Source organism: Thunnus albacares, chromosome 19 (genome assembly GCF_914725855.1).
Source record: "Thunnus albacares chromosome 19, fThuAlb1.1, whole genome shotgun sequence".
In the NCBI taxonomy this organism is placed as follows: Eukaryota; Metazoa; Chordata; class Actinopteri; order Scombriformes; family Scombridae; genus Thunnus; species Thunnus albacares.
The window spans coordinates 5,289,512-5,315,792 of record NC_058124.1 but is presented as its reverse complement, the minus strand read 5'-3'; the positions used below and the strand labels follow the sequence as shown (position 1 = coordinate 5,315,792).

Here is a 26,281-nt window from a genome sequence, read left to right as displayed (position 1 = left end):
CTCACTTGACTTCCCCTACACATCATAGAAATCAGATTTGAATGAAGGAGGACAAGTGTGGAATTTGTTCAAATAAATTTAAATGCAGATCATGAGATCTAATCCTCAAACTATGGAGTGGAATTAGTAGGAAACTGTAGACAAAATACCAGATTCATTTGTTGCAATGTTGCTGTCTATGGTGTCAAATTCAAAAGGTTTTCATGAATTACTCCTCTGTTGGTTTGTTGTCGTTATTATCTGTTCAGCAGGGCTCGCTAGTGTCCACCATTTGGGTTAAAGTGAACAATGGTCTAATTAACTGTGGGCAAGTGGGCATCCAGCCACAGCCGTTTGCACTTTGTACGTTGTGAATTGAACAGGTAATTACACATCAATGTATTTTTCCCTACATTAAAAAATGGTTTAAATTTAGAATAGTGACAGTCTAATGATATCATCCTTGTTGAATAACACCATATCATCATACACCCTGCCCCTGAGAAAGAACTTCATTATCACCTTAATTAATGATGTAAGGGACCCAATAGCACCAATGGAAAACAAAACTTTCTATTGTTGCATTTTGGAGAGCTACTTCACACCCTGTTCCATGTTGACTTGCAGTATTTACTATGGTGACTAGGGTTGGGAACCGAAAACCAGTTCAAAATTAGAACTGAATCCAAAATGCCAAGAAAGGTGGACTGTGGTCAACGCTTAAAGTGTGACTTCACTTTATTATAGAAAACGACAAGACAAAGTGAAATGCATGTGGGAAGCTAATTAGCTGTAAGTCAGGCTGCACGTCAAATTGGACCAAACATTTAAAGTGGCATGGCGTTGATCTAAAAGAATGTCCAGTGTTTTGATATCTATCTACACACAGTGTATACGTGTACTGTATTCCTGTTGTCATTAAGGTGTCGCTTTTCTTTTTTGACTTTTTCTTGTTGTTCAGCAACAGACAGGAACTCATCAGCTGCATTCAGACTGTCCTGTGTAAAACAATACAAGGGGCTGTGTTGGTGTGGGCGTGTTGTTTAAATGGCCGGTGAGACAATGAAACACGATCCAGCAGTCCGGTTGGAGTAACAGATTATTGCGTTTTAAGGGTGATTTTACAGCTTTGGAAAGTAATCACGCTGCAGCTCTGTTTACTGGTAGGCACATGTGAAACACGTCTGTGTCCACAGACTTCCTAAAAAAGTATGAATGGAACCGCATGTTTGTCCGCAACCCGCATGCAAGTCCAGAGCTGTCTGCGGGGGCAGAATGTGGAAAGTATGAATTGGCCTTTACAGTAACAGCAGACTATGTCATGATGAGAAAGAAAGTACTCAAAAAAAAAAGTAGAATGTTCACTTATAAAGTCAAAGTAAACGCTGAACATTTTGACCTCTTTTTTCTTTTATCATATTGGAATTGAAACTGGGAATCGATAAGAATCAGAATCGATAAAAATCAAACGACACCCAACCCTAGTAGTGAGCCCAGTATAAGGGCTGAATTTATCATGTGTATAAAAAATAAGAGTTGATACTGTGATCAACTGGCCTAAAGCTATCGAGATAATCCAGGTGATTAACTAAACCTAACCTTTAGCCTTGCCTTGATCTCATTTCCTCTAATGTAAACCTTTCTATGTAGTACTACGGGCCATGTACATGTATGTACTCGAATGTGTATGTTTATGTGTGTGTATTTGTAAGTAACATGTATAGTTTATAATCCTTGTCATCGTTGTGGTTGTTTTCTACTGTGGTTTTACTAATGAAAGCTGTTCTGTGTCTACAGTATTTTGTTTATTTGTGCATTTACATTGACTCACTATTGTTTTTATTTATTTGGAGTTCTTTTCGTGTGTATTAGATATCTGTTGATTGTATTATCTTTATCTACTAAACAGGTTACAGCTGTTACAGTTAAAGGGGAGTAATAGGTCATATCTGTGGGAAAGATAGATTTACCTCCTAATGCACAGGGAGTTTTTGTAATATTATAACATAATATAAAATTAACTTACTATACAGTATATCGTAGTTGACTTCCCATGTTTATCAATACCTTTCTGAATGTGAATTTTTGCTATATTTATATTTCTCTGAGTTGTGCTGTGAAGGATGTGATCTCCTGCAGGTGTGCTGAACATTGTTATTTGTTTGATGTACTCAACACAGTGACTTATTATACTGTCTAGATGTGTATAACTCACATATCCTGACACCCCACAAATAATCACCTCAGGCATTGACAGCACATATCCAAGAACAAATCATACAAGCTTTTTATGTGGATTATTATTACCCTTTGTCTTCATTCGGTTTTCTTTTTTGCATTATTTATTTATTTATTCATTTATTTATAGTTATTTTTATTATTTATTTCTCTTGTATTTTTCCATGCCTTTTCTCTGAGTGGAGTTCTGCTATATGCTTGGTGATCTATAATTTTGTTTTATTTCAATACATTTTTGATCACAAAAAAGTATATAAAAATAAGTTTATTTGCATAATAATATCATGTTTAAAATAAATGACGGTACTACTAAGACATTTTATGACTTGGTGGGAGACATCACACACCACACCACACCAAACCTATTAGCAGTATTAACCTACATGGATCTTCCTTCTTCCTCTTATATTTTAAGCTCTCCAAGTTCACCGATGTTTAAGGTATAGTATATTGAAAAAAGGAACTCAAAATTGTTCTTAATCCATAACTACAGGAGAATTGTGCATTTAGCACTTTTATTGGGTTGAAAATCCAACATGTTGCCTGTTGGCCTTGTACCTGTTTGTCAACAAATAACATAATACTTTTGATCAAAAATAGGTGCATTTAATGTATGAACATTAAAATTATTGGCCTTGTTGGTTGATTTCTCTTCTATCATTCCTCTTCATACGTACTACTATAACTGATTTCCTATTTCCTGACATCCTTGTTTCCTTATTGTAGCTTTTTCTCTGAAGTATTGTTTTCATAATTTTTTTGACATTTTTTGAAAAAAAAAGACAAAACACGTGATTAATAAAATTCATATAAGATATATACAACTATTCAAAAGCCAAAGTTTATATGGTATTTCTGTACTACTTTGAACAGGGACAGGAAGACTTCAATGAATTCTGGTCGGCCTGTCTCTTCACAGCTCATAAAAAGCTGCCTAGGAGCCCAGACGGAATTGTGCATTTTACATGAACAGTAATTAGAAAGATGAATACAAAACTCAGTTATCCCTGGGGTTAGGGTCTTAATGGACCAGATCATTTGGCCATCAGTTAGAGACAGGAGGCCTGCGGTGCCACATCACAGTGTTAGCACTGATGGAGCAGCGACAGGTCATCGGGGACAAAATATACCGCGCTTACTTCATCCTCTCTGTCTCTTGTTTAAGATTGCCTCCAGAATGTAGGAGTTAAATGCCAAACAAGGGGCTTCGTAGTGTCACTGTCAGGATGATGTGGCCCCCTGCTCATTGCAACTACGGGTGAAGAATTTGCCGTAAAGCGCCGTGCTGACTTTCTGCCAACGCTGCAACTGCAAGCCGAGCCTGCAGGTTTGCTGACTCTCACAGGAAATCAAGCACGCCCTTTCACAATTTTCTCAAATGTTAATAATCCTCATATTAGCAAATCTCAAAGGTTTCATTTGATGAGATATCGACATCCTACAGGAAATGCTAATTATGAGGCAAATAGTAAAAAGCAAAATAAAAGCCTCACATGGAAATTGTATCACTAAATATTTGAGTTTTGCTGAAAGAAAACACAAAAGAGTAAATTATATACATTATCATTATTATTATTATTATTATTATATATATAAGTATAATGACAACCCTTCTTGAGAGAGAATGAAACACATAATCACATTTGAACTTATCAAACTGCTACCTGGGGCATAAAAGAGTCAACAGCAGACTTTGCTGCACCTGTCGGAGAGTGATAGGACGAGGAATGGAAGTAGATGCAGCGTCCACAGAGACGGTGGAAGCAGCAAGAATCTTCTGATATGTGACTCACACACAAGTGGCAGAAAAAGAAAAAAAAAGAGTCCACAAACCCCTGTAGGTTTTCACACCAGAAGCAGCTTCTCAGGGACACATCCCCCCCCCCCCCCCCCCCCCCCCCCCACCCACCCCACACCCCATCTATCCTCCCATTTCTCCTCACTCATGTTTCCTCCCATCATCTATCACCAAGGCACCAGGGATGTGCTTCATGATGTTGCAGCCTAGCCTGAAGACAACAGGCAGCCATATACAGATAAACTGAATAAGTGAAGGCAGGAGGGGCACAGCTGTGGTTTGCAGCTGTAGCTTCAAATCCCAATCAGTGAGCACTGTGTGTAGCGGGCATGTTTTAGAAGAACAGGTAAATGAAGCACTCAGAGATTAAACGGATTGTAGGAATAAAATTGTTGGCAAACAGCCGGCGACTGGTGCGGCATGGGGTTTGTTGGTTTTGTGTGTGTGAGGAGGGGCTTTCCTGATGATGATTATACCTTTTGATTGGTCTTAATTTTCTCACATTCTCTATCTCCAGGCAGATCGCAGACACTCGGAGGTAGTAAACTTTCCGAGACCAGACGGCGAAACCTAAAAATAGACATTCAGATTGACAGATAGTTGCACACTACACCAAGCTCGCCACCCTGAGAGGATGGATGGGATATTTAGTCCATTTGTTGTCCCCCTGTGGCGTCAGTGGAGACAGTTATGTTAAATAAGGCCAAATTTTTCACTGAGAGAGCTGCTTGTCAAAACCCCCGACAGGAGGAGGTTTCAAACAGCACAGAGGCAGCTCTGTAATAAAGAATTGTACTGAGATGACCCTGGTGAGACTTTGAAACTTTTGGAAAGGGTTTATTTCTTTAAATACGGTCTGAGCACCTGCCTAGCAGGTGGTAGAAAGTAGTATTGCACTGTTGAATGCTTCAGCATGGTGTCGTAAATGACAGGGAATCAAGGAGCAACAGCCTGTTCACAAAGGCCTGTGAAGTGTTTTCTGCTCAATACCTTTCTTTTTTTCTGGAATATCTCTGTTGCTGTGAAGTGTACTGTGGTTCAGCCTCCAGGGACCGATATTACCCATCAAGAAACACTAGTCAAAAGCAAGCTGTTTGACTACATTTGAAGTCTAATCATAGGTTGACTGAATTATTACTCTTATTCCCACCTGTCTCCCTCTATATATATCTCTGGTGACAAAGCTGAATAAACTTATTTACAGCCAAAGTGAGGTTTGGTGTCAATAGGAAACATGTATCAATTGCTTGACTTGACTGTTAGAGTTTTCCTCCACTACAGCAGAGTTAACAGCTTCACATGGAAGCACTGTGTGCCTGACACAGGGTGATGTCTTTCATGTTGCATCAACATAGAAACCATTTTATATTGATGGGACATATGCAAGAACTGAATTTTTTGGAATTTGTGAATCAATTTAGAACTGTAGGAGATACAAATCTTTATTCATATGTGATTTTCTTCCCTCGCTCCTTCTATATTTGACATGCAATGTTCCAAAGACTAAATATAAGTAAAAAGAAATCCCAATATAGATTTGGGGAATAAATATTTCCATCTATTTCTATCCTCTTCTATAAAAAGAGAAAGCATCTTGAGACTTTTTTTGCTCTGTCTCATAAGAAGACATGATTGTACATACAGCTCTCCTTCAGCGTCTCTCCTGTTATTTAAATCCTAATGCAGCTCAATTAAAAGATGAGATGTTCACAGGAGCTCTAAGGCAAGCACGGATTGTAGGAAGAGGATACACGATCCTGGATGCATGTAAACAATGTAATGACAAACTCTGATATATCTGACATCTGATATGCAGAGGATCAATTTTATTTTCTGTCGCTCTGGTTTTCCATTACTGATGGAGATACTGATGGGGATAAGAAAAAGAAGCCTCATCCAGCAAAGCCAGAAAACAAAGACAGGGTTCAGCTTTAACTACTGACATAACTAGTCCATACAGAAATGACAGAGGAGCTGGATACTGACAAGTCAAAGACATGTCTGCATTACTGCAGAGACCTGTAGTGAGAAACCTGCATTGTGCTAGAATCATGTTGAAAGGAAATATGGAAAAAAACAAAATTGTGTGACTTAGAGTGAAACCTACAAGTCAATATACCTAAACTCTAGAAGAAAAACTAATGTGAAAAGCAACAGGAATACTTCAGACATTTTAGTGTGTGTTTGTAGGAGGGGGGCAGCCACTTTGTTCTCCATAGGTTGCATATCCGCAGCTCAATCAATAAAGATCAACCTTCAAAAACCAATTCAAAGTTAGATAAAACTGAACCTGAAGTTGGTGGTGAACAAGACAAAAGAGGAGGAAAAGAAGGAACAGCTTTAATCCTGAGCCAAGAAAAAGAAAATCATTTGGTTGTTCAGCTGGAGTTTCACACTTGGGCAGACAGCTGTGGCAGTTATAAATATCTGTATCACGAGCTGGGATCTGTATCTGTGAAAAGAGCTGAACTGCCATCGGCAGGGCTGGGCTTCTAAAAATAGCAGGCAGGCTGGCTGGCAGGCAGGCAGGCAGCCGACTCTGCCTCCGTCTCCACTGGATTTGATTAGCCCTGAAGAAGCTCTGCCCACCCCAACACAACCCCCCCCCCCGATACTGTGTGTGTGTGTGTGTGTGTGTGTGTCAGCATGTCTTGTCTAGAAGCCTGGTTCTGTCTCACAGCACACAACCACAGACACACTCTTCATTGTTGAGAAAATGCTTAGATCGGCTGTTCTGAAGTGTGATCCAATTTTCCTTCTTACCAGCATGTTTAAGATGAATATCTTGGCATACATACGGGGACATACAGCAATCAAAAACCAAAATAAAACAAAACTAATAAAAAACAGCACCTAGATGTTGTGTTATCTGGCATAAAATATAACAAATATAAGCATATTTGACTTGTTTTTTCTATGTGAATTGAAAATAAACATTACATGTAAGTACAATCACTGCTAAAGAGATTTTCAAAAGGGACTTCATTTTCCATCAACTAGTTAATCAAATAATCGTTTCAGCTCTACATGTATGCCAAATAACCGATTAAAATCATCTAAATATATCAAAAGACAAACAAGTATCAAAAGCAAAAGTAGCAAAGCACCCACTCCTCAATTTCAGAGGTAGACTATAACCAACTGAAGGACCTCTGAGCGTCTCAGAAACCCACTTTCAAAGCCACTGTCAGAGATATAACTGCAGTAGACACTGCAGTAATATCTTACAAATGACCACCTGAAATGGGACTATTTCATTTCATATTTGGCTGGGTTAAGAGGTGCACGTCATATAGAAAATGGTGCACTCCAAGACCCCTGATGCAGGCAGGAGGAAGCACAGTAACGGCCTCTCACAGACCTTTTCCCTCAGGGTAACACATGCATTTATATTCTAACAGCAATCTCTATGTTGCAATAACATTATGGGAAGGAAAAGTAAAACTGCACTGGGTGCAACATTTGGTGTTTTGAAGATAATCGGTGGGCGTGTCTGAGGGGCCTCTGTATTTCAGTATCATAGCTTCACTTGAAATAGTCCCGATGACATCTGTCCAGTGAAGACAGGTTTACAGGAAGGCCCAGTGAATGAGCAGGATTGTACACTGGCCAGGGACAGCCAATCAGAGTCTGCGACATGTCTGTTTTCAAGACACGTGACTGATGAAATGCATTGTGATTCGCTGAAATACACTGTGATTCGCTGAAATACACTGTGATTCGCTGAAATACACATGTGGAAGGCTACGCTCTTAGCCCACTAGCCTCTTACCAGTGAATCAGATGGGTTCCCAAATACAATGCAACACCAGCACTCAAAAAAAATCATCAGCGAATGAAACTTACAAGGCTACGAAAAGAAAGAGGGGCATCCTCACTGCGTGGTTATGTTTATGTCTTCTGTGTGACTTTGACAGCAGCAGCCTCAGCAGGAGACACACAGCTCTCTGAGTGTTAATCACCAAGGTTTATGAACGAAAACCTATAGAGTTTAGTGAAAACCAAAAAAATGCTTGCTGCTGATCACCAGGAGTGTTTTTAATGACATTATTGAGGTGTAGCCTTCAACTCTGTGGCTCCTGCCAGCTTTGTCAACATCTACCACAGAATCTCTCCTAAAGTAGAGATAGAACAGCTGTTGCTCTGTGTCTGCTTGTTTAACTGGTTAATACAGGTTTAAACCTAAAGTAACTAAACTGAGGTTTAAGCCAGTGTGAACACAAACAAATGCCATTATGTTCTTTCTCTCACTGTTCACTGTTAGTACATTTCTGCTGATCTCTCAGCATTTATTTATTTGTTAATGTTGATGTTGTTAATGTTAATTTGTTTAATTGAGTTTATTACCATTGTCATCCATACTTGCTGAAATGTTATCATACATTCTGTTTTCTTCTTCCTATGTATTCCATACCATCTGGCTTTACACTAAATATGGAGAAACTTACATTTATACACCATTCATTTACTGATCCAATAAGTGCCTTAGTGTATACTTAGCATATTTGTGTAATATATAAACATTATGTATCAATAACTAAAGGAAAACAACCAAATCTTAAGGGAACTTCATTGTTGTACATAATATGTATAATAAATCATTAAAAATTATGGGGAAAAAGGAGCTATTTTCATTGTTTGGCTGGCAGGCCAGTGGAAACATTAAGGGAGCTAGTAAAACTCTGATCTACAGACCAATTGGGCCGGTGGGGAAAAAACCTGATGTTGAACCCTGCGAAGGCACAGCACTCATTGCAGACCCAATCAGACTGTAACAGAGCTGCGAGAGGTGAGCAGAGGAAGTGCTCCCGCTGAAGACAGGCAGGTGGAATGAGACATAAAGCCGCGGTGATGAGGTGAGAGAAGTAATTGACAGTGTCAAAGAAACCAAGTTGTGGAAGTGCCCTCCATCTGAGTCACTGGAAATGTGTAAATAATCGGTAAAACCAACACGTCTGAGCGGCCAGACCTCCTTCACCTGTGGTGGATCCATCCCATCCTGACAGCATACACATTTTTCCAGCCCACAGTCATTTGCAATTTGGTGGGAGGAATTGAAAAACGGATGGTAAGATTGAGCGATGAACAGTCAGTGAGATTAACATGTTGACTCCTCCTGTGCTGATTACAGATCAGTGGTGATTGATTGCACTTTACTTACTCATAGTGCGCAAGCTCAAGTATACACACCAGCGACTGCCGATGGCAAAAGAGTAGCAAATATATACTCACAGATCAAATATATTAAACATGAGGAAAATACAATATATAGAAAAAAGTATAGAAGTAAAGAAACTCAGGCACACACAATACTAATGGACAAATTTGGTTTACGTGGTCTAATGCTCAATTGGCTCACCTAAGATTTAGATATGCAGGGAAAACCCTGTTTCACTGCCAGACAGTTTGAAGATTTTCAATTTCCTGTGCATCTGTCCATCCGTCCTCCTGGCCAAAAACAGTTATTAGCAGCTAATACAAATTCTCTCTCATCCTATCATGCACACACTGACAAATCAGGGTCCACATAACACTAGCAGTATGCCTGTTCAAAAATCACTCTAATATATGCAGAGACATAGCTCAAACAGATAGCAGTGAGGGAAGTAAGGAAAGATGTCTTCGAGGCAACACATCAGTGCTTCCTGTTACTGAATCGGGAAGATCAGGGCTTTATAAAACAAGGTTTAAAGTAGCTGTATTGTGAAAAGGTTTTTCCTTATTGCCTCTGCACATGAATGTCGGTTGCTGCCTGTCTACCGATACAGAAAGAGAAGTGACAGAGAAGTAAGATAATGAAGAAATATGGAAGGAAGGCATTGCTGGCACTAATGCTTCAGCAGCCTTCCAGGGACAACGTTATCACCAGTCAAGAGTGTCGACATTGGACAGCATTCTTTATATCCAATGACGATTTTTTTTTAATGCTTGATTTCTACATATCTTCTCATGGTTAAAGTTAGGGTAAGACAGTGATTATGGCAAATAAAATATGGTTAAGGTATGAGTAGGGTTAGACACTTGGTGAAGGTTACAATTCATGAAATACCAAATACTGATTGAGATTCTTTGTGTGCACACACAACTCCCACCCTGCCACCCCCATCACTTTCTACCTTGCTACATGAAGGGAACACTACTTCTTGCATTGGTGGTGATTGTTGGCATTCAACATAAATCCTGAGGTGAGGAATCATCTGATATCTACACAGTTCCTAGGAATACTGGTAGTTACTGTAATCTTAATCACTTACATTTCTGATAATAAAATGTCTAGTTTGTATCAGTGCCGACACCAACAATGAAAACTTATGTAAATAAAGCATGAAATTACATTTGAGATGTTGTCCATACTTGATTCCTGTATTATTTTATGAGAATGGGCCAAACAATCTTCCTCTTATCAGTTTTTCCAAAGCTTTTTTTTTTCCTTAAAGACAAATAAAGTTTTTGTACGACTAACTTTGTCTGGATTTATGTTGAACAATGTTGTACCTGTCCACCTCTTGTATGTCAACATGCGTCAGCTGCTTGTTGAGGGTTTGAAAACAATTGCTGAAAAAAATATAGCAGTGATGAGTCATGCAGCTGGAAACCCAGAATAAATTCACTACTGCATATGGACAAATCAATGCACAAGCTTTTGTTGAGCATGCAGTGAAATGAATCACCTCAGTGCTCACAGTATGTCTAACAGTACATCTACAAAATGAAAGGAGGAGCTCCTGTCTTTACAACATGCTTTAAGGTTGACTTCAAGTTCTAGCAAGGTGAGGATCTTTATTTAATTGGCTTTACTTTAACCAGGGTTCCAACACCATATCTGCTCTGAAATTCAAAGCTGCCAGTCAAATTCTGCCTCTAATAAGCCTAACCAGTGATTAAAATGCCCAGCTTGTCTTTAGAAATGCCTGGTCCTTTTTTTCTCCCTTACTGCATCGGTACTGGATATCTAACAGGTTACGCAATAAATCCAAAGGGAAATAAATTGTTCATTTTACTTGCAGTGATGCTGTGCAGCACCAGTAGGATTTGTAGTCGGTGCAGATGAGACGTAAACAAATATGAATATATTACCCCAGATATTTATTGTTTAAAGTTCATCCTAGTTAACTTTTCATCATCAGCTTTTTTTTGGACAGTGATGGATAAATCCTGACTGCTATTTTTACCTAATGGCCCCACATTCAACCCTGGTGCTTTGCGTGACTTCACACGCTTCACAGGAACTGATGAGCTCGAGTCAGGGACTGACTTAAAACTGCTAAGACTAAAACTTTCCAGATTGCTGTCAGTAGCCTTCTCATTGTTTTCCATAGACACTTCAACTTTATATTCATCTGGATGCCCTCCCATCGCATGCACAACCTCCTGTTTTTAGACAAAAAGTCATGCAATATGGCCGAATTACTTAATCGGACTTGTATTTTTCCAATGTTCAAACCTCGTCTTCCTGTTGGTTTACTTTTTTCTATCTGTGAAGGTGCAGGTCAAATGCAAATTATGTTTTATTATTTGACTAATTTAGGTTAATGGTTAGATTATTACTGTTTTATTTATTTTGCTGGCAGCTAAACTTATACATATACATAAAAGGATTATAAATGGCAGTAGAAAATCAGAAAAAGGAGACAACTTCTCACAACTTCCTATGTAGGCCCCGCCCTTTTTCAGTATCCAAATACAGCACCCCTTCAGTACAGCAGAATCTTTGGGAGAAGATACAACACATTCTCACACCAAGTCCTGTTGGCAAAGTTTCCCAGAGATATTATTAATCCAAGGAGATGAGAGTCCTCATCATCGGAGGCGTTTTTTCCTCATAAAAGTGAAATATCATAAAGGCAGAGCATAAATCTCACATTTGTGTGGCTTGTCTATCACACTCACACACTCTCCTCTCAACCTCTTCAAAGCAATCACAATTATTTTCTCCGGCAGTTAGCGTTTTTCAGGCTGTCTGTTTGTATTTGTTAGTTCACCGTCATTTGTTACAGCAGTAATTCTTGGCTGCTTGAGAGATGATTTGGTCGGAGGTGTGTTTCTGCAGTTAAGACACCGTGAGACGCTTTGGACTCGTTTTCACTCGTAATCAATTTATTTCCTCCGTGGCAGAGAAACTTGACACACGAGCCTCCAGAAACTCATGCTGCTTAAACTGAGCTAACAAAACACTTTGAAGACTAACTGACTCTAAAAGACTCAGTATAAACTGACTTGAAGGCACTCGCTAGCATAGCTACATTAAGGCTACAAACAAACAACCCATAGTGTAACGACCCAGTTACAGCTGTACACCCTCTATTCAAATAAAATATCTGATGTTGTGAACACATAATTGTCAAGCTCCACTTTTTCAAATGTAATTTCCTGAATAAAATATTGTCTTATATTTGGGCCAATATGGTATCATGTTTGTGTGCCGATATCTTCCAGTACACTTTGCGAAACCTGTGCTCTTGAGGTTTGCTCTACCATGTCTATTTAATCCTGTCGCTTTCAATGCACATGGTCTACATTTATATGCATGGTATGAGAAATTTGGGTTGGTAAGTGATGTCACTATCTAAGCTATAAGTCAGAATTTTGCTCTTTCTAATAAACACTTTTCTGTCCAAAGTTGTCATTGGCAGAGCATTCTTTGACTATGAACAAAAACATCCTCTTGCATTTCCTCTACTATTAGTCATCCTCCAGTCAAACATTTCTGAAGAATGTCAGAGAAGTTGACTTTTTTTTTCCGGAGTACATCCGAACATTTGACATCAATGTTGTTTTCTCTCCTGATGATTCACGGATGAGAGAAAAAAGGTTCTTCTAGTTTTTAAAGTTAAGACAACGCAGCCACCAAACTTGCAGGTGGATTGGCTGTTCTGCGGTTCAGATGACCCTCAGCGGGTAGACTAAAGTCAGCCCGCCCATTTCTTCCCTTCAGACATCAGCAAGCCCTCAACAAAACCTTCTCCCCTGCTGATAAGCTCAATCTTGTTCATTCTCATTCTGCCTGTCTCCATCGTAGCTCTTTTCCTTTCCTGTCACACCATCTTTTTTCCCCTTTGCACTCTTTGCAGTTTCACAAAAAAAAAACTCCTGTAAACAATTTCCTCTCATTTCTATGCCTATGTTGGTGCTCTGAGTCCTCATTCAAAGAGCAGAGTGCATCAGCCAAGGTGAGACACCAGCCAAATAAACTCAGTGTTCTCTCTATGGGCATATACAGAAAGCTGTAGTTTAGTGGGAAATAATGCTATAGTTTTACCTCAAGTTTTGCAAAAACATGCACATACTCTACACAGCATTACTGGGGTAATAAGAGAGATAAAGACCAAGAGTGGAGGGTTAAATATCCCCAATCTGAGATTCATTATCAGCAGAAAAGGTGCAGTGAGAGATGCACCAGGTTGAACATGCATTTTCCCAAATCTATGCTACAAGCCAGGAAACACAAAATAAAACAAAGCAATGAAAACACTGCTTGCATCTTGATCCTGAGCAAAACGATAGGGCTTGTTTTCATGCACTTAACAGAAGCTATTGTTTATTCACCTTAATATGGCTGTACTCTGCCTTGCCGGACTCGCTGCTGACAGGTTTGGTCTCAGGCCTGGGTTTGAGGACTTGGCGCAGTGGACTGGAGATTGGCAAGCCTGTCACACTGATCCCATCTGAAAAGACATCAGAGCATCACAGAGTCAGCAAAATAAGCAGGGCTATTAGTGAACAGCAGCTAGTAGAGCAGCAGAGCAGGAGGTCTCACGCTGTTAAATATCAACAGTCTGTGATGCATTACAGTACTTTACAGGAGCTATGATTAATTGTTTTAATTATCATTTTAATGTAACCACTCTCCCTCATCTACTTCTTGTTCAGTTAGTGAATTACTACATTTACCAGAATCACCATGTTCCTAAGAATTACTTGATGACCCCCAGGAAACAAACTTCTGATCAAAAGTAGGAGTGTATACATATTAATTTAACAAGCAACCAACCAATTTCTTAAAAAAAAATGTTGTGACTCTGGTAACACAATGTGATCACACCCCTTAGCTCAAAACACAACATGTCTGGTGCCTGATTGCATACTGAGGCTGTTAGTGAAGGACAAATTGGTATCTATGGCCTTTTTACATCTTTTAAAGCTTTGCCTGATAAATGATTGTTGAATGATTTAGAAAGCAGCAAGTTCTTAATGATTCTGCAGGGAATCATTTTTCAATCAAACTTAACTATGTGTTGGAAATATCTTGACATGTCGTCACATCTGCGTGGGAACAACACTTAAATTGCAAAACATACATTGCAAATAGTGGTTTTTTGCAGAGTTTAAATTGTTTTAGAGCAGACCTTTCTTTTCAGTAATCTATGGCTTGGATGTATACTCTCAACTGGAAGTTTATTAGGTACACCCAGCCAAAACTAATACACTCTAGCCCTGCAATAAACCCTACCTTCATAAAGGTTATTATGTTCAGGGAGGCATTGATTCACCTTAATGGTCATTTTGGAGGCTGCAGTTTGTGGTGCTGTTGAATTGTATTGCGTTATAATGAGAGGTGCTACCAATATTTTGTCTACCCTCATCCATATAAATACACACATATATGTCTATTCATATAAATGGAGGCATAATTAGTAAGATATACTAATGATATCAATGTATTTTTTTCTCAAAATGCTGTGGTCAGTTTGTTCTGCTAGATAGCAAATGTCCTACTTTCAAATTATGGTACAAAGAAATTGAGTTTTTCTATTTTCTTAAATAATAGAAAATCTGAGGGTTCATGCTACTACAAGCATGTGAGGAATAAATGAATGATTTTACATCCGTGATCTTGAGAGAAGCAGTGTGGACACAGGAGCAGCTGCACTATCAGCAGCTGTGTTCGGCACCACCACAGGGGCTGCTGCTTTCAACCCACTCAGACAATACTCAAAAATGACGCCCAGAGCCCACGCTCTGACGTCAAAGCCGCCATATCACTCTCTGACGTCAGTGGACTGCAAAGCCCCGCAATTTCCCCTTAGAGAGGGGAAATTACCGGGCTTTGCAGCAGCTCAAGCAATTTGGCTCAAGATAGACAGATAGTCATATTCAGACAATCAAACTATAACAACCACATGCAAGATTGGTAAAATAGAACCAATTGGAAGAGTACTTCTGTTAATAAGAAAGTCAGAGCGACAGCACGACTATGTGGACACGGAAAAAAGCGTTGAGCTCACATTCACAGCAAAGAACTGCAACAGCAAACTGGAGCAGATCAGAAAACAGGAGGGCTTCTCACTGAAATAATGAACTATAAAACAGGGGATATCATTAGTAAAGGCTTGTCTCTAGCAATAGGGACAATAAAGAAAACAATGGACTCTACTTGTTTCCTTTTATTGAATCTCTTTAGTGTGATGAGTCGCAGAAAATCATATTTTAAGTGAAGCAAACACAGATTGTTTTTGCATCTTCTTTTTATCATATTAGCAGCTAGGGCTGTGTGATATGATGATATATATCGTGTGACCATAAATTGTTTCATATTATGCTATCATTTATTTCGTTGGGATGTAAATCACACTCTTTACAGCGATACTTCTCATCATTTGGAGTCTGTCCATCTTTTGCGTGGAATACATTCATAAATCACTCTTCTTGGCTTTTTACTTGAGAAGCTTTTATTGCACTTACAGTAACGTAACAAGTTTAGTTGTCGTCAACTCTCCACTGCTGTCTGTCTCTCCTCTGCATGCGCACGGAGGGTTCAGCCCCGCCCGCGCTGAGAAAGAGCAGAGAAGAGGGAAGCAGCGAGACGACGACTATAAATGACAGCAAAACGCAGAAGAAACTGTCTTTATTTATGTTATTTACCTAATTTATGTGCACTAGTTTAATTTCAGCTCAGTGTGAGAGTCTCTGCTGCATTTAGCTGTCATTTATGATCACGCTACTCTGCTCACTATGGTTCACTGCAGGCAGGGCTGAGCCCTTGTGTGTGTGTGTGCTGCACACACACACACGAGAGACAGTGAACCAGGTGAAGTACTTGAGTTGACAACTACACTTGTTACGTTACTGTAAGTGCAATAGCTTTACGAGTAAAAATCTAAGATTCACTACATGCCTTATTGTGAGTCTACAAAAAAGAAATATGTATCACACCATCGACTTGTGCCATCCATCGACGAGCTTGAAAATGCGATAAAACAAAAAATGAGCTTCAGCCAAAGAGCTGGCACTGTTTTTCTTTTTCATTTTCAACTTTATTCAAAAATAGTGCATACAATATGGCCAGTGTATTCAGCATCATTTTATGTTGTTAAATTTTTGACACTGAAAATATTGACATAGTAGATCACAGTGTGATCTAGGGTGACCAAAGATTTCAAACTGTTTCTATCACTATTGTTAACTTTTGTCTGAGTGAAACTTGTCATTGTCAGCTGTTGTCACTCCTCTGGTGACAGTAATCTCCATTCTCTATAACCTACTGTTAAACAGATCACATATGCATCGAGACATAGACTTAAGGTGGCAGGAAATAGAACAACCACAAAAATACAGAGAGAAACACTCTCAGACTTTATAGACTGCATCCTCCATTATGCTACGCAGTCTTTCAGGAGATACACGACTCGTCATGTCCTGTGGCACAAAGACTACGTGAGTAATGGGTGGCGTGATTAACGATGGCATTGCTCACAATCATCTCCTCCTTTACACCTTCCCTCCAATCAGTATCTGTCTCGTTCTCTGTCTGACGGCCTCGGGGAGAATCGGGTGAACTCAGCATTTCTATCAGTGGCCGGCTCGCTGCCTGTGCTTAAGTAGAACAGCAAAGATTGGGAGTGTCACTTATGAAATAATTATAACAGCATTATCATAGATCGGAATGTCAATGAGATAACTGTGGATCTCTGCGGTTGTCAGTTGCTCCCATATTAACAAGCCTCTTCTCTGGAAGATAGATATATCTAATACATATGGAATATATGACCTGTTGCAGTGCAAACATTAAAACCTCATTCAATATCCTGTTCAGGGAAGAGAATCATGAGGATGGAAAATACAAGTCAAACACCAAACACTGCTTGACCGGAGCCTCGTTTAACAACTATTGGCTGAAGATGGACAATCTGATTTCTGCACTTTTAAAATACACTATTCATCCGACTCAAAGGATATATTACAGTAAAATCTTTCAGTGCCACTTCCAAAACCACACTGTTCTGAGCCGACATGCAACACTGAAACTGTAGGAAAGAACGTCATTATGCTTCTATCAGTCTTGCAGAGAGAGGGAGAGGGATGGGGCTACATGATGAGCAGAAATCTGTTAGGTAATATACAAAGAACAAGTGATTACCATCATTACTGAAAGCCATTCCAGTCGGTCTGGACGCTCCATTAAAGGCAGAGGGAGATCATCTACAAACATCTGCTTTGTTTTAACAGCAGTAACAAATGTCTAACATGCAGCCATTCACACGGTGTTTAACTTGACTTATCTAAACTATGGCTATTCATTTGCTACTACAAGCTTTCTTAATAAAACATTACTCGACAAAAAAAAGCTAGAAAAGTATGGTTTCCCTGACGATTTGCAGTGTGCTTCTTTTCAGCAACAAAAAAACTTCAGTACTTCATCAGAGATGTTTGTGCACTGGTCTTTTAAGAGATCACCTGTCAAACAGTCCAGTACTGTGGTTTGTTCTCCACTGATATTCTCTGAATGAGGTTTACATAAAGGGTTCTGTGGGTTGCATTCTTTGTCTGTTCAGCAGTTCAGGTGACTATCAATACTTATTGGTAACTGCCCAGTTTCCTTCCATTTATTTCCAACAAACTCAAAATGTAGGACTGGAAGAACATCACTTCCTTTGCTACTAGGGCTGGATATCGTTTGAAATTTTATGGTACTCATGATAATATGATGCCTGCCCATTTGTGATACCTTACTTTGAGAAATATAAATGTTTTTTTTTTCATTTAGCAAAAGAAGCCATAGTTCTCAAATGTGAAATGTTGTCTTAACACATACTACTTATCTATATCCATATATACACTTATCCCCCAGATAAAAGACCCACCAGACTACAGATGTTTGAAACATTAAATAGAAAAGCTTTCATGAATGGGCTAAAGGTTGAATAACTGTTGTATCACTTGACAACAGAGAGTAGTCGAATGGAAATCTAACACGAACATGTCAAACATTATTACTTTAAAAGCTTTCTTGGGGGCGAGTGGGACAGCAGCGTATTCTCTCACTAGTGTCAACTGAGGACAAACAATGAAAGAACACTAAGACAGCACCTCCTCATCCCTTACTGATTTCAACAGAGCCTCTGAATGCTTCTCTCTCTCTGTTTGAGTCCTTTAATTCACGTTGCTAGTGTGTGACTTTTTCAGCATAATTTGTTCTTGTGTCTCATTACTTTTTTTTTGTGGCTGCAGACATTTAATGTGGTACGAGGTGCGGGCCGGGTTGTGGGGTGCAGCCGCCGCACCACTCTTCAAAAGACAACCACAACATTAATGTCTGTGGTAGCGCTGTCAGGTACGACGCTCACACCATTTAACACGATAAAGCTCGCTGCAAGTCAAGGCCAATTAGTCCTGAGTGATGACATCACTCCCGTCTGATCCTGAGTTATAGTGTTGTGGTCTCAAGCCGGACTCAGAGTGAGGGATAAACTCGTCCGCGGATAAATCAATGATGCTCGGCCTGTTCTGAATGTTCCCTCTGCACTGTTTTCACACGCAGGGGACATTTTACACAAAGACGACATCTAGCGCAACTCTGCTGATGGACTGACTTCCTACACACGTACATATGAACAGAAGCTGATCATTTAACAGCATATGAGAAGTTTAAAAATAAATCCCACTGATGATACATAATATCATTCTCGACGCTCTGACAGGTGTGAATCAGCTACAAACTAATTCCCACTTCCGATACAGCATGACAAACAAAGGCTACACCTTGGTCATATGCGGGCTGCGAGACATCTGAGCTCACAGTTATATTTAATACAGAGAAGTGCTGATGTTAACACAATGTACCAGCAGCATACACATCAGAGAGGCTCTGACACACACTACCCAAGCTGTGAGCTATCATTTATCCTCAGGCTGTGGAGCTGGAAAGAGAGAAGGCGGGAGAGAAGGTGTGAAAGAGAGACAGAGAGACTGAAAAAGAGTGTACACGGAGACCTTTTTCGCCTGAGCAAGGTAGAGAAATTCATTAATATGCATTCACATTCATATTCATCCACATATTCACAATCACCTTCAGATTCTGGATGGGGGTGCTAGGGGGCCAGTTGATGTTAGAACACTATTTTCATCCAGGACTGATTATATTAATCTAACTAGTGCTAACATGGGCAGTGGATAGTTTTCATTAATTAAATACTGCTGAAACAATGGGCGTTTTCACATTTCAATATGTTATTAAAATTTGGTCTGTTATTATAACTGCTGTAAATCAGCAACAGGTAGTCGTCTCAGACCAGGATTTAGCACAGCTGCCATTTCTGAAAATCGCTGGAATGGTTAGCCATTTTGGGAAATTACACTTCACTTTTTTGCCAAGAGTTAGATGAGAGGATCAAAACCACTTTCATGTCTGTGTGATAAATATCAAGTTTGAGACAGCAGGTGATTTGCTTAGCTAAGCATACATTTCCAAAATGTCAACTATTCATTTAAGAACATTTCTTTTCAAGATGTTGCTATTACCTCTCCTTTTCCCTAGCGACCTACCATAACGCCTATACTGCCTTTTGCCAGATTTATACTAATCGTACTACCGCTTTTCAGAGATCTTTCAGTGCAGTGAAAAACTGTGAAGCCATATGAAGGTTAATTCATCTGTGTAGAAGACATGTTTAAGTAGTGAAAGAAGTTAAAGGAACAGTTATTAAATATGTATATTTGTTTTCTCTGTGAGAGTTAGATGAGAAGATCGGTAACATTCTCATATTTGCGCAGAATGTGTGGAGCGAGAGCCAAGAGGCAGTTAGCCTAACTTAGCATAAAGACAGGTAGCAGGTAGCAGGGGGAAACAGCTAGCCCTTACTGTGCTCAGCTGCTAGTTGCCAACAAACAGCTCTGGCATGTAACTCCCCGTAAAGCTCAATTTATGGTCGCTCAGAGCTGGTTCTTACAACAACCACATACTAAATCAAACGTGTTTATAGTGAAAAGCCGACCGTTACAGAGAGGGGAGGGTGATGGGGGAGATGTGATATTGTTTAAATACAGGGATAATAGTACATATTTTCAGACAGTCCCTCCTGGAAGACGTTCATAGCATTGCACTCGTTTGTTCACGTGAACAGTGACAGAGATAGCTGTCAAGAATGAAAAAGAAGAGCTAGAGAGAGAAGTTCGAACGCTGGCTCCTCTCTCACTTCCGTACAGCTGGCCAATCACTGCATGAAGTGGATGTGGATGTTATAGAAATGGCTGTGCACAGCCTCCTCTCTTATCCACCATCAGACAGGTGCAGGGGGAGGAAGTTTACTGGTCTGTCAACTGGTCCAGGCATCACAAAACAGCAGTTTCCTAGATTAAAGGAATAGTTGGAAGTCTGGAGTCTCCAATGGTTGCTCAGCAACCTCACTGTGATGACAAGACCCCAGGAAGTGACTGCACCTGGCTCAGAAATAGCCCTTCTCTCACTGTTGACAAGAAAGCAAATAAGCGCATTCCCCAAAATGTCAAACTACTGCAAATGTTTTTCTGGTTGGGAAACTTTGGTTAAGCCTATTATGCTGTTGCCTATAACACGGTAACATTTCACTAATTGTACAATGTGATGCTATTAAAATTTTTGTGATAATATGTGATGGCTAAGCAGTACAATTTAACAGTTGCTGAATGCAACATTTTTGCCTTCAATAATCAAGATTTTACAGTTGAATTAGCAAAGATGGCAGAACTTCCAGCACACAGGAGCACAGACTGAAAACAAAGCCAAACAACTGGTTTTATGCAAATATGTCCATCAGTATATTAACACAACATTAATGTGATTATGTTAATGTATTAGAGAGTTAGATAGCATCAAATGTGTTTAGCAAAAACTGCTTCCCATAATGTCACTATAATAACTGCATTCAAAGCTGTTGTTTAGACCATGTCTTATCTCCTTAATTCAGGGCCTCAATTATTGCTCGGCTAATTAAAACACTGAAATAGTATCGCTTAAATGACCTCATGAGGAGAATGGCACTGAGGCTGAGATAAACATGCAGCGTCGTATGTGTTTACTTTCTCAGTCATCTGAGTCCACATGCATACACACACAAACCACACGCAGAGTAAAGTCTCTGTGGTGCAGGAGCCGGTCCATATTGATCTCTCATTAATATTTATCAGCTCATAGTGTCTGTGGTGAAGAGGTTCAACAGTGTGGAGAAGGAGGTAGAGAGGTCAGGAGCGAGACAGGAAAGAAAGGAGACTGAGTATTAACTACAGTATGAGAAAGACCGGAGAAGGAACACAATGAATGAGCTTCAAGCAAGAGGAGAAGATCAGACTTGTTTTTTTTTTTTTTTCCAAAACTAGGAATAAGAATTAGAAGAAAGGATATCCATCTGTTGAAGTGGGGAAGCCAGAAGCTAGGAGAGAAATGGAGGTGTAGAGACCTTGAGACCTCTCTCCTATTACTACTGAATCTTAAATAAGGCAGCCAGATTCCCTGTAACAAAAAGTATAACAAGGAGGGCTCCGTGTACGGCAGTAAATTAACTCAAAGTTTTGCGTTTAACATGTGCATAACTTCAGCTGTACAGTTAGAAGACGCTATGAAAATTCTATTATAAGACACTTCAGGATAAATATAGGAAAAGCCTCTGCCTACTGAAGGAAGGTGCACTCATTAGGTCCACCTTGCTGAAGCCCTAAAATAAATCCTTCCTTCATGAAGATTCTAATGTTCAGTTTCTGTTTTGGAGACATGTTGATCATTTTGAAGGTGGTAGTTTGTGGTGCTGTTGAATTATGTTTCTTTTTAACATATAGTGTACATACTGTATTTCTGTTTGGTTTTGTAGCAATTGATAAGAATAATTTGACAAGATGTGCAAAAGGTGAAAGATGTACAAACTCACTTTGGAATAGCTTAAAATATGTTTAAACATCAAATAATGAATTTCTACATAACGCAGTTTAATAGAAGGGATTTATGATTTGTCGAACAGCGTGACACATTTAAATGAATTATGTTACAGGCTGTTAAAGATCCCCTCCAGACATGTAAAAAATACTCTGCTGGAATGATCATAAAAACTAATTTTGCCTCATACGGTTCCTCCACAAAGAGTTCAATTGTTAAGTTAAAAATCTCTAAATGACATCTACTCCTTTGCTTTCACTGAAAAATCCAGAATCTATGAATATGAAAATATTACTTCTGTACTAGTTGTGATGTGGAGGATAGAAACTCTGCACAGTGAAGTGAAGAAACAAAACACAAAACAGATTTGAGTGGAGGGGGACTTCATATTGACTAATTACAAAATTCCATAATTATAATATATGTATATAATGTGTTATAACATTATACTCATATACAGTATGTTGCAGGGAAAACTTAACAGTATTGTATTGTGGATCTATCCAGAGGACCATTTTAACAATTGAACAATCTCAGCAGGTTTACACTGACATACAGGATGCTACCAGGGTTATAATGTGAACGGTGTCCACTCACCATCATTGAGGTCCTGCAGCAGGTTCTCCTGACCGGAGAAGTCCAGCTTGACTTTGATGTTGACAGTCAGTGTCACAGCCTGGCCAGGCTTTAGAGGCAGGTGAGACACTGCTTCCTCCAGCTCCCAGCTCAGAAACTCTCCAAACACTTTCTCTGCACACACAGACACACACACACACACACAAAAAAAAAGTCAAGAGGAATGCAAATTAAAAACAAACAAATGAAACAGAAAGCAAATACAAAAATAACTTCAGAGCGTGATGGTACCTACTGGGATAAACGACAGCGAGGCTTGCCAAATTGATGCTTCAACAATTATGGATCTAAATATTTTTGGGCGAGCAAAACAAAATGACATTGTTGTGCTTGTAGCTACCCAAAGGCACACTGCACAAATAAGCATTTAGCAGAAAAATTCACTTTGAGTTGCTGCTTCCTGTCTGTGCAGTTTTGTGCAAAATGAGATGGGAAGAAAAGAGGACACCTCATTGTAACTGCACAAGGTTACGCATCACCATGAAGACCAAAGTTACTATGATGTTTCTGTGCTTTCTGCTTTCAGGAATAACAAAGCTGCTGATTGGCCACCTACCCAGAGTCCTTTTGGTGCCCGTCACTAGACCTGATGCTCTAATTTATGCCTCCAACCCCTTCTACCTGAGACGAATGACTCAGCTGCATCCACTTCAGCCAGGAGCATCAAATGAATGATACATCACCTGAATAAAGCATGTGTTCTGTCTATGCAGGTGAGCCACTCCTGCTCTTAGGGATTGCAGGAACAGCAAGCAGGCATATTTTAACAGAAGCACGGCAGAAGGGGAGAAGCGAGCTCACTGTAAGAACAACAGTTTACACGTCTCTGCTTGATTCGAAACCAAAGCCTTTAAAATCCTCTAGGAGGATGTGAATGTAGGCGCCATTAAATAAAGATTTTGTGAATAACGCTCCACTTTAAATATTCATAAACTCAGAGCTCCTTTCAGTGAATTAAGAGAGAGGAAAAAAAGAGCAGGGGAACAGAGAGTGAGGTGGTGGGGAAATGATTTAAAGGAAATGGGATTGGGACGATAAAAAAAAAAACAAGTCGTTCACTTGAATATGCAACACCAGGCCTTGTAATTCAACAGGTGAGACAGCTGAGATTGTGGATGACGATATTATCGTTCCACTAAACTATGAGTCACGAGAAATGGGAGCCACTCTGAATGTCCGGAAATCTTCCGGGCCTAATTTGAAGTATTAACCAGGCACATCCTGTTCCTGAAAAGTACAATATAGAGATCACATCGCTGCTGCTTCAGAAAAGACATGAAACAACCTCTATTTCATACACTGTCCGGAACACTTAGGTTCCGGACACTAGGTTTTCAGATTTTCATCCTCTCAGGCTTTTCTGCTTTTCTCTCTCTCTCTCAGTAATGTCCCTCCCTAGTTAAAATAGGTGTAGGGGCACTGCAGTGGATCGAGGTATGTACAACAGGCACCAATCAGGAAAAATGGAGACTAGAAGGGCATAATTAGAATCACGGAGCAATCAAGCAATAGAGAAATTGCATGAGGTACTGTGTGACTGTTAATAGCTGAAATTCTACAAATAATACTGAGATTAAAAATTCAGGAGCCACTGTACATCCTATTTAACATAAAGTCGAAAGGTAATTAGGGAACAAGGGGCTTTGGGTGTATCCAATTGACGCGATCAATACAGTGTCAACAGCAGGCACGAATCAGCCTAAAGGAGGACTCAACACTAAAGAGAAACATCTGGGATATCTATTCCCTACACTGTCACACCCTCAAACAACCAAATAAGATTCACAAACAAGACATATAAGCAAAGCAGGCCATGGAAAATATTTACACTACAATCACATTAACAGATTTAAGTGTCAATTGTCAAGATTTGATATGCAATATATATAACATAACAGATACGTGCCTTCTTTTTAAGCAACAGAAAATAATTTTGTTGGTGGTTTATTTGTGTTCTTCACTATACAGGGTTCCCCACAATATATTATAGTACAGGCCTGCTGCCTGGTATGAAAGGAAGGCAGCCTCCACTTATTCAGAAGAAATTATTACACTTTAATAAAATACAACATTAACTTTCAGAGAAAACGAGCAGAGGCGCTGCATCACAAAGCAAAGGCCGTATATTTAATGAGAGACGGCAGTGATTTAGCCCTTAATTTAGTAACTAAACTGAATGCATGATGGCATATGTCAGCATCTGACTGATCCAGCTCAGGGCTGAAGCTACAATGGCCGGTCTGCGAGGCTGTACTTGTGTCAGTGCTTTAAGCTGAATGCTAACATTTGCATGCTAACATGGACAGTGTTAACATGCTGATGTTTATGACGCCATGTTGACTGTGCTCATCATTTGGCTCTTAGTCTGGAACACATAGGTTTTTCAGGTAACTAGTCATAAACCAAAGTATTGTATCAATTGCAATTTGATCTAATATTCAATATATATTAGTAATATTAAAGGTAAACTATGCAGGATTTGTCAGTGTTTGTGAACACACGACAAAGTCGGCCCCTCCTCCCCGGCTCAACGAGCTAGCGCGAGAGAGAGAGCAAGCAGCGGTGCTCGAACGAGCTAGAGAGTGAATGAATAGAGGGAGCGGGGGTAACCAGAAAAATAAAACATTGTCTTCTGATTGTTTCACGGCTGTTACATTCTAAAGCAAAATAAACACACCCGAACCTCCGAAAACCTCCGTCCAACCCTGCAGGAAGGTGCTTCGTTGCCAGATGTTGTGTGAATGCAGAGCTTAATCCTGTCTACTGTGGCCTCTCTGCTCTGCGTGTGTGTAGCTCAGCCGCGCCCTCGCTCAAGCAGACGCACAGACCTGCAGCTCTTTATACATCCATGACACAAAGACAGAGGGCATAAGCGGAGCAGAGGAGAGAGACGGGGGACAGCCATGTAAACTAGTTGCTATGCTACGAGTCCTGACCTCACACCTGCTTGCTGATATTGGCTGAGGGCCACACGCCCACTGCCCAAAAGTTGTTGTCCAGAAGTGTCCCAAACACAGCAAAATCGTAAGAAAATACAGGCAGAGGGCAGAGTCTCTGCAGATACATGCACCGCCACACACTTCTAGTGGGTCATAAGTGATGATCGATTAGGATTATTTTTGTATGAGTCTACACGTTGTTTTTAAGGAAAATCCTACATAGTATGCCTTTAAACATCTGTAGCAAATTTCATGGTAATCCATCCACTAGTTACTGAGACATTTCACTCTGAAATAAAAATGTCAGCCTGATGGTTGTGATGAAGGAGAAGTCCGGGGATCATCAAAGTCATTTAGAAACATCGGGAACCTGAAAATTCTGTGTCAATCCATCAAGTAAGATATCAAAACTTTGAGCTGCTGGTGGAACTTGATCAGGTGATCACCAAAGTAATTACAATTCCTTCTCTGGGGATCATGAATGTCTGTACAAAATATCACAGCAATTCATATTTTTAGAGATATACAGTCTGGAACAAAGTGGTGGTCCAACCGACCAAAGGACATTGT

At 39.8% G+C, this 26,281-nt stretch overlaps 1 protein-coding gene across 7 annotated transcripts in view; it reads right to left on the bottom strand.

Moving 5' to 3' along the window:
- The window catches only part of trappc9 (trafficking protein particle complex subunit 9), a 213,591-nt gene that overhangs the window by 126,126 nt on the left and 61,184 nt on the right, over positions 1-26,281 (bottom strand). For all 7 annotated transcript variants that reach the window (XM_044335377.1, XM_044335380.1, XM_044335382.1 and 4 more), the window contains 2 exons: positions 22,734-22,886; positions 13,562-13,680 (listed from right to left, as the gene is read on the bottom strand). In XM_044335377.1, the coding sequence (XP_044191312.1) occupies positions 13,562-13,680; positions 22,734-22,886 (272 nt within the window). The remainder of the gene's footprint in view (positions 1-13,561; positions 13,681-22,733; positions 22,887-26,281) is intronic.